The sequence below is a fragment of the Saimiri boliviensis genome, chromosome 17 (genome assembly GCF_048565385.1).
Source record: "Saimiri boliviensis isolate mSaiBol1 chromosome 17, mSaiBol1.pri, whole genome shotgun sequence".
Taxonomy (NCBI): Eukaryota; Metazoa; Chordata; class Mammalia; order Primates; family Cebidae; genus Saimiri; species Saimiri boliviensis.
In genome coordinates this window covers 27337478-27350872 of record NC_133465.1, presented here as the reverse complement: position 1 = coordinate 27350872, position 13395 = coordinate 27337478, and the positions used below count along the sequence as shown (strand labels likewise).

General features: G+C 49.9%; 1 protein-coding gene across 2 annotated transcripts in view; it reads left to right on the top strand.

The window, feature by feature from the left end:
• The window catches only part of RHBDL3 (rhomboid like 3), a 61274-nt gene that overhangs the window by 31372 nt on the left and 16507 nt on the right, over positions 1–13395 (top strand). For both annotated transcript variants that reach the window (XM_003933019.4, XM_003933018.4), the window contains 2 exons: positions 871–983; positions 9204–9304. In XM_003933019.4, the coding sequence (XP_003933068.1) occupies positions 871–983; positions 9204–9304 (214 nt within the window). The remainder of the gene's footprint in view (positions 1–870; positions 984–9203; positions 9305–13395) is intronic.

Below are 13395 nucleotides of genomic sequence, written 5' to 3'. Positions count from 1 at the left end.
CATACCTGTAATCCCAACTGTAATCCTGTAATCTGAGGCAGGTGTATCACTTGAGGTCAGGAGTTCAAGACCAGCCTGGCCAACATGGTAAAACCCCATCTCTACTAAATATACAAAAGTTAGCTGGGTGTGGTGGCCCATGCCTGTAATCCCAACTATTTGGGAGGCTGAGACAGGAGAATTGCTTGAACCCGGGAGGCGGAGGTTAAAGTGAGCCGAGATCACTCCCCACTGCATTTCAGCCTGATTGACAGAGGAAGACTCCGTCTCAAGAACAAAAAGACAAAAAAACACACAGAGCTAGAATGACCACATGGCCCAGTGAATGGAGCAGATCAGGCAGATTAGAGACCTGGGCTGTGGTCCCAGCATAGCCACTAATTGTGGCTGGTCACTAGCTATCTGTGAGCCTTAGTTTTTCATGTGTTAACTGATGGAGTTGCTGGATCCTTTTTTTTTTTTTTTTTAAGAGATGGGGTCTCATTATGTTGCCCAGGCTGATCTTGAACTCGTGGATTCAAGTGATCCTCCCACCTCTCAAAGTGTTGGGCTTCCAGGCATGGGCCATTGTGCCCAGCCTAGTTGCTGGATCTTTACTGTGGTTAGTCTCTCACAGTGCCAAGTGAAATGCTGCCAGTCACCGCCCAGGCCCTGCACATGTGTTTCTGTCCCAGCTGGAAGGAATGCTCTTTCCAAGATGGTCTGTCTAAATTGGCATTCCTTCCCCCAGACCATGAGCTCCTCAGAGGCAGAGATGGTCTTGCTCACTGCTGGATTCCTGGCATCTTGGGGGATGCAGGTGTTTGTTGAATGAATGAATGAATGGATGGATGGATGGATAGATGAATGAGTGTGGTCTTTCTGTCACAGGATAGAACACCTGGGACTCAACGTGGTGCTGCAGCTGCTCGTGGGGGTGCCCCTGGAGATGGTACATGGAGCCACCCGAATTGGGCTTGTGTATGTGGCTGGCGTTGTGGCAGGTAGGCCCCGTGTCCACAGAGGCACACCGCCCCAGGGTGGGCTGGGAGACCCTGTGGGGCAGGGCAAGCCCCAGGCTTCCGGGACACACAGAAGATCCTCATCTCCAAGGCTCCTGACTTACCGGGCTGTCCTCCAGGCACACCCACCTCCCCAGGAGGCTGGAGAGGGGACTGTTGCCCAGAGAGGGAGGTGTGTAGCAGGACGGGGGAGGAGAGCACTGGATTTGGGGCAGGCTGGCCAACCGACTGTCAGTCTGACATCACCTTGCAGTAGCTCTGTGAGCTTGGGGAAGTTTCCTAACCTCTTTTGGCCATGCTAAGCTTAAAGAGGGAACTAATGAGATCTGCCTGTAGGGTTGCTAGGAGGGTGGAGTGAGTGAGGCAACAAATGGAATGGCAGTGCTCCAAAAACCGGAAGGACACAGTGAGATCCCCACAGGGGAACCAAAGGGTGAGTGGAGCCAGGCACTGCCCTGGCCACGTAGCACCTGTCCCCAAAAGGAGAGCTGGCCGCTACCCAGACCAACCGCAGTCCCCTTGCCTGACCCACTGCTGACCGGGAGTCTGGCCTAAGAGGCAGTGAGCCCTTGCTCCATCCGAAGGCGTCTGGGTCTCCAGCTGACTCGGCACACATGTGGCTGTGGCGGGTGATCATCCCTCATGGATAGTGGCCAGAGTGAGCTTTCCACCTTCTGCCCTCTCCCTAGTGGGAGGTGAGGCGGGTGAAGTGAGCTGAGGAGAGCGTGGATTTCTGCAGGAAGAGTCTGCCAGCCAGGCCTCTGAACATGAGGATCTCCCTCGTGATGTCTCTAACTTTATTGCCGGCAGTTTTTTGTTTTTTTTTTTTTTTAACAAGGTTTGCCGCCTCAGCTCTTCAGCTTGACAGCTGTGCCCAAGGGAGCTTTGTGTGTATGTTTAAGTAAGATCTTAATCCTTTCTGAGTGGCATTAAAGTTGTCATCAGGAGAGCTGGGCAGCATCAGCCTTGTAAACAACAGGCAGGCGGGGACCCTGGGAGTAACTGAAGTAGCTTCAGAAATCAAAGAGGAAGGGTCCCAACCCACCCACATGAGGCTGGTCTGCTAGTTCATGAACCCTTGGCCTGGTAGACTCACCCAGCACCATTTCCTTCCCTCCTGTATGGGCTGAGGTTAAAAACATTGGCCACCTTGGACAGCGCCCATGCAAGTCCCTCCCGGAATCCAGTGCTCACCGTGTCCTTGAACAAAGGGCTGATGAGCATCTCTTTAAGTGCCAGAGTTGTTCAGCCACCCACACACCCCCTAATCCTGACATCTGGGGATTTATAGCTCCATTTTCCATACCTCAGTACCCAGAGACCCAGATGTTAAATGGCGAGGAGCAGGGAAGACACTTATAACATTTGCAGTTAGTATTCAATTAGATGGGAGTACCAATCACCTAGAAGACAAAAATGAGATTCAAAAGGACTCGGACCTCACCCAAACCAGGTGACGCACAGTGGGGAGACAGTATAGGTGTCCCCTCCCCAGTGACACCAGTGCAGAGTGGGAAGATTCAGACAGAAGCAGAGCTCATCTGCTGAATGTGAGTGTGTAGAGCTGCATCATTGAGCACATGGCGTGCACTGTTCTCTCTGAGTCATTGATTAAGACCAGAGGGCACTCTGGTCACCACATATGTCATTGATCTCCATGATTGAGTTGATTGATCTACCTCTGCTGTTTGCCCTTTCCTCCCCTCCCAAGCTCTCCTCTCAGAGAGGTGCCGGTTTACAGCCAGCCTGCCCTGGACTGAACCGGTGGCAGTTATCAGTGCCTGCCATATGCAGGCCATATTTTATCCACACAGCACCACCACGAGGTGGGCACTGTTGCTCTCTCCCAGCACAAATACGGAAACCAAGGCTTAGAGGGCTAAGTGACTCGCCCAAAAGACACAGCTAGAAAGTAGTAGAGCTGGGTGCACGCCCAGGCTGTTTGACCCCCAAGGCTGTACTCTGAGCCACTACAACAGTGTGACGAGAACCAAATGGTGGGCCTTGTCCTTTTTGCAGATAATTTATTGTCAGAAACTAAGGCAGACCAGGTGCAGTGGCTCATACCTGTAATTCCAACACTTTTGGAGGTCAAGACAGGAGGATCGCTTGAGCCCGGGAGTTCGAGACCAGCCTGGGCAACATAGGGAGATTCTGTCACTATAAAAAAAATTTTTTTTAATTAGCCAGGCATGTTGGCATGGGCCTGTAGTCCCAGCTACTTGGGAGGCTGATGCAGGAGGATCGCTTGAGCCCAGAAATTCAAGGCTGCAGTGAGCTGTGATAACACCACTGTACCCCAGCCTGGGTGACAGAGCAAGACCCTGTCTCAAAAAAAAAAAAAAAAAGAAAGAAAGAAAAAGCCAAAGGAGACCTTAATAGATGTCCGGCAGCCTTACTCTGTAATTCCTGCCCAATGAAAGCATTCCAAACCCACACTTTGTAACTAGGATAGCTAACTTTTATGGAGCATATACGTGCTCCGAGCACATGATAAAGGGTTTATGGATGTTTGTGGACGCTATACTCATCACGACTGTCCTATGTGGTGGGTACTGTCATTCCCATTTTACAGGCAGCTCAGAGAGTTGAAATGACTTGCAGATTTGCTCACCTGAGAAGTACTAGGACTGGGGTGGAGCCCTTCCCAAGCCCTGGGCTTCTAAGTAATGCTTGAGGCCAATGTGCAAATCACTTATGGCTAGCAATTGTATGGCACACAATATAGGTATTTTAGAAACCAGTATCTTGGGCTGGGCAAAGTGGCTCACGCCTGTAATCCCAGCACTTTGGTAGGCCGAGGTGGGCGGATCACCAGGTCAAGAAATCAAGACCATCCTGGCCAACATGGTGAAACCCCATTTCTAAGAAAATAAATACAAAAAATTAGCTAGTTGTGGTGGCATGTGCCTGTGGTCCCAGCTACTTGGGAGGCTGAGATGGAAGAATCACTTGAACCGGGAGCTGGAGGTTGCAGTGAGCAGAGACTGCACCACTGCACTCCGGCCTGGTGTCATAGAGAGACTCTGTCTCAAAAAAAAATTAAATAAAGATTATATAGATTATTAACAACCATGTGTGCATCCCCCAGAGCCTAGCTCAGGGCTTAGCACATGTCAGGCAATAAATATTTATAGAAAAAAGGAAAGCCTGGGCAATAAGAGTGAAATTCCAGCTCAAAAAAATAAAGAAAGTTGCCTATAGCCATTACTGGATAGTTAATTAAAATAAATAAATAAATAAATAATAAAGGAAAGAATATGTAAATAAAGTCACATTGCTTAAAGATAAATGTTCTGCCAATATTTTTTTTTTTTTTTTTGAGACGGGGAGTTTCGCTCTTGTTACCCAGGCTGGAGTGCAATGGCGCGATCTTGGCTCACCGCAACCTCCGCCTCCCGGGCTCAGGCAATTCTCCTGCCTCAGCCTCCTGAGTAGCTGGGATTACAGGCACGCGCCACCATGCCCAGCTAATTTTTTGTATTTTTAGTAGAGACGGGGTTTCACTATGTTGACCAGGATGGTCTCGATCTCTTGACCTCGTGATCCACCCGCCTCGGCCTCCCAAAGTGCTGGGATTACAGGCTTGAGCCACCGCGCCCGGCCCTGTTCTGCCAATTTTTATTTGGATTTTTTTTTAAGGCCAAAGGAGATGTTGAAGGACACCTGCTTTAAAATTTTCTGGGCTATAGCCGGGCGCAGTGGCTCATGCCTGTAATCCCAGCACTTTGGGAGGTTTGAGGCGGGTGGATCACCTGAGGTCAGGAGTTTGAAACCAGCCTGGCCAACGTGGTGAAACCTCGCCTCTACTAAAAAAAAAAAAAAAAAAAGGCCAGGCGCGGTAGCTCACGTCTTTAATCTCAGCACTTTGGGAGGCTGAGGCGGGTGATCACAAGGTCAGGAGCTCGAGACCAGCCTGGCCAGTATGGTGAAACCTTATATCTACCAAAAATACAAAAATTAGCAGGGTGTGATGGCACATGCCTGTAGTTCCAGCTGCTCAGGAGGCTAAAACAGGAGAATCGCTTGAACCTGGGAGGTGGAGATTGCAGTGAGCTGAGATCACATCACTGTACTCTAGCCTGGGTGATAGAGCAAGACTCTGTCTCAAAAAAAAAAAAAAAAAAAAAATTCCAGGCTAAAATTATCATAGCTATACATTATGGCAAAGTTGCCAATTTATCTGTATGCTGGCATGGACTTGGAATTTTGTGGTGGTGGATACAGAATTCGTAATCCTGATGAGAACTAAATCCCACGGTTTGCCTCTGTGCAGAGGTATGATGTGTCACTCCAGTTTGCCATATTCTTTTGGTCCTTTGCCCCCAGTGACTTCTGTGGAATTCATACTGGCCCTATCTGCCCATACCTGTTAGGATAGTTAAGAGCTTGTAGAGGATTCCCCCTGGCCCACACTTCCTGCCCAGGGAGGGTCTTTGTTACTGTGCTTGTGTGTACACAGCCCCATGTTTGTCTATGGTCTCTCCCAGTTGCTCTAGTCCAGGGATCACCTGCAGTCACTTGAAGAAAGACTTTGCTCTTTTGGGGGGTTTAGGGTTTTTTTGAGACAAAGTCTCACTCTGTCACCCAGGTCGGAGTGCAGTGGCATGATCTTGGCTCACTGCAGCCTCCACCTCCCAGGTTCAAGCGATTCTCGTGCTTCATCCTTTCCAGTAGCTGGGGCTGCATGTGTGCACCACCATATCCAACTAATTTTTGTATTTTTTTAATAGAGATGGGGTTTCACCATGTTGGCCAGGTTGGTCTCGAACTCCTGATCTCAGGTGAGCCACCTCCCTCAGCCTCCCAAAGTGCTGGGATTACAGGGGTGAGCCACCGCACCTGGCCTGAAAGTCTTTATATCACCAGTGGAGGGCAGGTGGGTTCAGGCCATTATCTTCAAGGTTCCAGAATCAGGATCCAAGCCTCGGACTCTGGGTCTCAAGCCAAGACTCAGGTCACTGAATTTCTGATCTGGAAGGAACCAGGGAGGATCCCCTCCAGCGGTGGCAAACCGTTCCCCAGGCACCATCCCTGCTTAGTCAGAGCTGCTGCTTGTGCTCTCCATGGGTTAGGGCGTCCTGCAAAAGTTTCCTTTGAAAAGAAAGTTTTGGGCCGGGCACGGTGGCTCACGTCTGCGATGCCAGCACTTTGGGAGGCTGAGGTGGGCAGATCACCTGAGGTCAGGCATTCGAGACCAGCCTAATATGGTGAAACCCTGTCTCTACTAAAAGTACAAAAATTAGCTGGGTGTAGTGGCACATGCCTGTAATCTCAGCTACTCAAGAGGATGAGGCAGGAGAATTGCTTTGAACCTGGGAGGCGGAGGTCGCGGTGAGCTGAGATCACGCCATTGCATTTCAGCCTGGGCGACAGAGTGAGACTCCATCTCAGGGAAAAAAAAAAAAAAAAAAAAAGAAAAGAGTTTTGCTGCTCAAAAGTTGGAAAGCCTTGGAACTCATTTTACAGACATGGAAGAAAACTGAAGCCCAAAGAATTCAGGGACTGTGCCCAAGGTCACACAGCTAGCCGGCCAGGCCCCTTCCATACTCCTGCCGCAATCCCAAGCTGACCCCTCACCCTAGGGTCAGGACTCTGAGCTGTGGCTAGGGTGAGGGAAAGGTCAGTGTATGCCGGCTTGACCCTGGCAGGGGCCCTTCCCTGCCTAGGGCTGCCCTGAGGCCGCTCTGCCTTGGTGGACTGTGCTGGGGCAAGGGTGAGGGAGTGGACTCTGGGCCGGTTTGTACAGATCTGCTCTGAGATGAGAGGCCAGACTAGGGAGGCTAGGGCTTCCTCTGTCCAAAGGGTAATTAATGAGGAGCAGCTTGGGCAGCCAGCCCTCCTCGCAGCCGGGCAATGCAGCCTCCGCAGACTACCCCGCCAGGAGAGCGTGGGAAACCTTTGTCATGCAGATCCTGCTGCCTGTTTGTTTGCCACCCTGGGATTTTTCTTTCCTGTTATATATGGCTGACCCTGTGGCTAGGCAGTAAAAAAAGCAAAAGCAAAAGAAAGTTATCTGACAATAGATCAATACCTAATTAAAGCCAGAGGGAAGGCATGAAAGATTTATAGTTGCCCTGGGAGGGGAGGAGGACTTGGGAGTCCTCAGTTCATGACAGGTTTTTTTTTTTTTTCCTGAGAGATTATATCCCCCATGAGACCAAGAACTGGTTGTGGGGAATCTCTTTCTTGAAGGATCTTAGTGCGTGGGGAGGCCTTGAAAGAGGTGGGGGCAGGGGAGGTGGAGGAGTTGATCAGGGGCTCTGCTGCCAGGTTCTTGGTGCTCTGGTTGTGGGGCTGGGCCCAGCCTCCTCCTAAGTCATGGATCTTGCACCCCATAGAGCCTGCAGAATTTGGCTTTCTGCCTGTCCCTCCTCTCTCCAGCAGGTAATTGGCTCTTGAGCCCTCGGGCATTTTTCAGTGGTAATTTCTGCACACTCACCCAGGCCAGCCACCTCTCATCCTCTGAGCCCTGGGCTCTACCTCCTAGTTATTTTTAGTCTCCCATGTCCTACCCTGGAAGCCAAAGCATTGATCACACTTAAATGAGACCAGAACAATAAATTTCCCATCTTCTCTTTGCCCAGCTTCCCTCGCAGGACAAAAGTTTGTCATCCACCAGGCCAAGCCTCGCCTACCCTTTCTTTCCCCCAGAGGGTATGACGTCATCTCTTCTCTTCCTGTGACTCTTCAAGGACATGTTTCCTCCAAAGGAGCCCCACTCAAGACATGCTGTTGGCCTTTTGTGATTTAGCCAGGCTGGAGGAAGGGTGGAAGTAACCCTAAGCAGTTTTCTAGATGCTGTTGATCAGAGGGAGCAATGGTAGAGGGTGGAGGTTAACAACCTCTGGGCCAGTTTGGGGCGTGGCTGCTAGAGAGGCCAAGAGCACGGTTTTGGTCAAGAACACAGGTTATGCATCAGGCAGACCCAGAAGCAAATCCTGGTTCCAGCACTTCCTACCAGAAGACTCTGGGCTCAGTCTCCTCCTCTCTGCAATGAGGCTACTGTTGCTTGCCTCAGTCTCCCTATGTTGCCTAGGCTGGTCTCAAATTCCTGGACTCAAGCAATCCTCTTGCCTCAGCCTCCCAAAGTTCTGGTATTACAGGTGTGAGCCACAGCGCCCTGCCTTCACCATCACAAGGCTGTCTTGAGGGCTGAAGGGAAGAAAGTCTATAAAATATTTGCCTGGGGGGCCGGGCTCGGTGGCTCAAGCCTGTAATCCCAGCACTTTGGGAGGCCGAGGCGGGTGGATCACGAGGTCGAGAGATCGAGACCATCCTGGTCAACATAGTGAAACCCCGTCTCTACTAAAAATACAAAAAATTAGCTGGGCATGGTGGCGCGTGCCTGTAATCCCAGCTACTCAGGAGGCTGAGGCAGGAGAATTGCCTGAACCCAGGAGGCGTAGGTTGCGGTGAGCCAAGATCGTGCCATTGCACTCCAGCCTGGTAACGAGTGAAACTCCGTCTCAAAAAAAAAAAAAAAAAAAATATTTGCCTGGTATCCATGCCACCTAAGTGGCAGCCGTTTCTGCGATAACTACTGCTACTATTTTTGTTATGGTTCCAGAACCCCAACGTAGCCCCTTGTCAGGCAGAGGTTGGGTTGAGAGGCAGATAATCCAAGTAGAAGTCTTTAAGTTTCACTTTGGGCAAGATACTTCCCTCTTTGAGTCAAAGAATCAAATGGTTCTTTCAGCCAGAAATGAATCCTCTAAGAAATGCATAGGAGGCCGGGCGCAGTGGCTCACACCTGTAATACCAGAACTTTGGGAGGCTGAGGCAAGAGGATTGCTTGAGTTCGGGAATTTGAGACCAGCCTAGGCAACATAGGGAGACTCTGTCTTCATAAAGAAAAATACAAAAATTAGCTGGGCATGGTGGTGCAAGCCTGTAGTTCCAGGTACTTGGGAAGCTGAGGCAGGAGGATCACTTGAGCGTGGAGGTAAAGGCTGTAGTCAGCCGATCATGCCACTGCACTCCAGCCTGGGTGACAGACCCCGTCTCCAAAAAAGAAAAAAAAAATCAACAACAAACAGAAATGCATAGGAAGCTCCCAGGCAACATGGACTCAAAGGAGGAAGAGATGGAGCCTCTTGCTCTGGAGTTTTAGTGCTGAACCTGCAGAATCCAAGGCCTGGGGCTGGGGTGGGCAAGCCGAGTCCCGCATTCCTGAGAATTCTCGCTGTCTTTCTGTACTAGGGTCCTTGGCAGTGTCTGTGGCTGACATGACCGCCCCAGTCGTGGGCTCTTCTGGAGGGGTGTATGCTCTCGTCTCTGCTCATCTGGCCAACATCGTCATGGTGAGCACCTCCCATTCTCAGTGTGTCTTTCTGGCCCTGTTCTCTGCCATCACTGGGACTGAGTATTAATCCACTGGAGCTGGCTCAGCCCAGGCCCAACAAACGCCAGGCAGACCTGACCTCTAGCAGAGTTCTCGGGCACTCCTCACCCCCTGCAGGCCCATTTCAAATGGGTGCCTTCCGGATGCGATTCCTATTTTCTCCAGTTGTGGCTTGGCCTGGGACAGTGCCCATCTCCCTCTTCTGCCCTTTTCCCATTCACTGATGTTAAAGAGTTAACATTTGGCTGCTAGCATGCATAGCCATTGGAATTGCTTATTTATCATAGATTGTTAAAAGTAAAAGGGCTTAGAGGTTATCTCATCAAAATTCTCAAATAGGAAAGGAGGCTGTGAGAGGTTAAGTGACTTATCCAAAGTCACAGTCAAGTTTGTGGCAAAATGAAGTCTTGAACCCATATCTCCTGACAACCATTCAAGAGTTGTTCCCCATCCCAGCCTGTCATTGGAGCAGGACCCACTCCATTTCTCACCTTCTGCCTTTTCCTGAAAGGCAATACAGTGTGATGGTGAAGAGCATGGGCTGTGGAGCCAGTCAGCCTAGGTCTGAATCCCTGCTACGACCTGGGCAAATTGCTTAACTGCTTTGCACCTCACTTTCTACATCTGTGAAATGGAATGGGAGCTGGTCGTGGTGGCCCAGGCCTATAATCCCAGTTTAAGCCTCAGGTAGACAGATCACCTTGAGCTCAGGAGTTCAAGACCAGCCTAGGTAACATCTCTATAAAAAATACAAAAATTGGCCAGGCTCGGTGGCTCATGCTTATAATCACAGCACTTTGGGTGGCTAAGGCAGGCAGATCATGAGTTCAGGGGTTCAAGACCAGACTGGCCAACACAGTGAAACCTTGTCTCTGCTAAAAACACAAATATTAGCCGAGCATGCTGGCAGGTGCCTGTAATCCCAGCTACTAGGGAGGCTGAGGCGGGAGAATCGCTTGAACTGTGGAGGTAGAGGCTGTGGTGAGCCGAGATCACACCACTGCAGTCTAGCCTGGGTGACAGCGAGACTCTGTCTCAAAAAAAAAAATAAATAAATAGCAGGGCAAAGTGGCATGTGCCTATAGTCTCAGCTACTCCAGAGGCTGTGGCTAGAGAATCACTTGAGCCTGAGAAGCAGAGGTTACAGTGAGCAGAGATTGAACCACTGCACACCAGCCTGGGCAACAGAGTGAGGCCCTGTCTCAATTTAAAAAAAAAGAAGGCGGGGCACGGTGGCTCACGCCTGTAATCCCAGCACTTTGGGAGGCCGAGATGGGTGGATCACAGGATCAGGAATTTGAGACCAGCCTGGCCAACATGGTGAAACCCCATCTCAACTAAAAATACAAAAATTAGCCAGGTGTGGTAGCACATGCCTGTAGTCCCAGCTACTTGGGAGGCTGAGGCAGGAGAATCCCTTGAACCTGGGAGGCAGAGGTTGCAGTGAGCCGAGATTACACCACCGCACTCCAGCCTGGGTGACAGAAAGAGACTCTGTCTCCAAAAAAAAAAAAAAAGAAGAAAAAAAAATGGAATGACATGCAGTAAATGAGATAAAGTGCAAATAACCACCTATATAAACTTAATTCCCTTCTCCTGACGGAATAGGCCAGGATGGGCTCAGACTAGACAAAGCCTTGAAGGCCAGAAATTGGGTTGCATCTGATGGTCTTAGAGGATGTCAAAGTCCTTTTTTTGGAGGCAGTCTGAAGTCTGAAGGTGATGGAGGAGTCAGTGGCTAACGCTGCCTGATCCTTCTCTGGCCAGCGAGCCTCCAGGTCTTACTTGTCTGTTTCCCCAGTACCTGGTGTACAGCTGGGTGCGTGGTAGATGGTGCCTGCTAGATTTTAGTGAATGAAGAAAGAAACGAACAACGTCCAGAAAAAGGCATAGCTTCTCTTTGGGGTCCTCCTGTTCTCACCCACTCCCCCATCAGTGTCTTCGCCCACGTGGCAGATGTTTGAATGCTCAGTGATTGCAGTGCGCAGGGCTTGGAGTTCCTGAATTCTCCCATGTTTTTCTTCCTTATCAGTCTCACTGTCGCCCACCCTGCTCCCAACCTCATCCCTTTTGTTCTCATCAAAATGCCCTTTGTACATTGAGTGAGCGAAGAGAGAGCACAAGAGGGAGGGGGGAAGGAAAGGAAAAGATGGGGAGAGACAGACGGATACTGAGCACCTGCCTACATTTGCTACTGGCCTGAATTTTGACACCTTCAGGTGAGTGCTCTGAGAGAGGCTGCGGGTGCTGGGAAACGTGGAGCGGTGAGCGTCTCGGTGTGTGTGCAGGTGTGTTCACTCATGCACGCAGCTCAGTGTGTTGAAAACCCGAGCGCATGGGCTGCCTCCCATGGCCCTTTTAAATGGGTCATTCTGTATCAGTGCCACATCTTTCCCCAGACACAGCTTTTCCTCTGAATTCTGCCTCCTCCACTCCCCCCTCCCCCTGCCCCAATTCCTTTCAGTAGGGGAAGGAAATGCTAACCTCCTCCCTCCCATTCCGCCCAAGACTTGTATGTGTGTAGGGGTGATGAACAAGCTCAACTGAAAGAGAACATGGGGAGGAAGAAACAGGCTGGAGTTCATAACAACGCCCTGTTCCCACCCTCTTCCCCACCTCATGGGAAACAACCCTGATAGCACAGAAGTTCCCACGGTGAAGGCAGACCACCCAAGGACCATGGGGTAGGGCATGGGGGTTGACAGAGGTGTGAGAGCAGTTTTGTTCCAGTGGACGCTTCTCTCTGGTGAGTAGCTCATGGCCTGCAGCTCTGGAGATGAGCAGCCCCATCTGAGAGACCAATGCCTTCCAGAAGCAAATGGCTTTCTCTGGCCACATGGGAGCTGTGCAGTCTCCAGAGCATGACACATGGAGAGACCTTCTCTAGAAAGTTGTGTGGGCCAGGCGCAGTGGCTCACACCTGTAATCCCAGCACTTTGGGAGGCCCACACAGGCAGATGTCTTGAGCCTAGGAGTTGAAGACCAGCCTGGGCAACATCTCTACCCATCTCTACCAAACACACAGAAGATTATCCTGGTGTGTGGTGTCATGCATCTATGGTTCCAGCTACTCTGGAGGCTGAGGTGAAAGGATCACCTGAGCCAGAAAGGCAGCGAGTGAGTGAGCTAAGATTGCATCACCGCACCCCACCCAGGGCAAAAGAGTGAAACCCTGTCTCAAAAGAAAAAGAAAGTTACATGATGTCAATTGACAGTGAAAGAAAACTCATTGTCTCATTAAAAACGTTGGTTTCTAAGCTGGGCACAGTGGCTCACGCTGGTAATCTCAGCACTTTGGGAGGCCAAGGTGGGTGGATCACGAGGTCAGGAGTTCAAGACCAGCCTGGCCAAGATGGTGAAACCCCATCTCTACTAAAAAAAAAAAAAGAAAAATTAGCCAGGCATGGTGGCATGTGTCTGTAATTCCAGCTACTCCAGAGGCTGAGACAGAAAATTGCCTAAACCTGGGAGGTTGCAGTGAGCCGAGACATGCCACTGCACTCCAGCCTGGGCAACAGAGCAAGACTCCGTCTCAGGAAAAAAAAAAAAAAAAAAAAAAAAAAAAGTTGATTTCTCTTTGTCAAGAGGCTACCTTTATCCAAATTAGTTCAGTGCCAAGCAATTCAGAGATGTGTTGGGTCAGCCGTATGAAATTGCCCTTTCCATGGGCCATCAGCATTTGAATATTGGCAATTTCATATGGTTCCACCTAATAGATATACTATTGTTTTCAGCTTCAAAATGAGGATTTGGAGTGTGTGTGTGTTATACACAGTAATCTACCTCATCAGAACAAAATGTAGAAAAAGCATGGACTTCACAGAAAATCTGCATTTGAGTACCACTGTCAGCATCTTAATAGCTATGAGTTTATTACTCAGCTTATTGGAGACTCAGTTGTCTCATCTGTAATCCTATCTTCACAGAGGAGTTGTTTGGGAGATGAGAAAATGGACAAAATACTTCAGAAAAAGATCTGAAATGCAAAAAGCCCTATGATTAATATATTTTTTTTTTTTTGAGACAGGGTTTTGCTCTGTCACCCAGGCT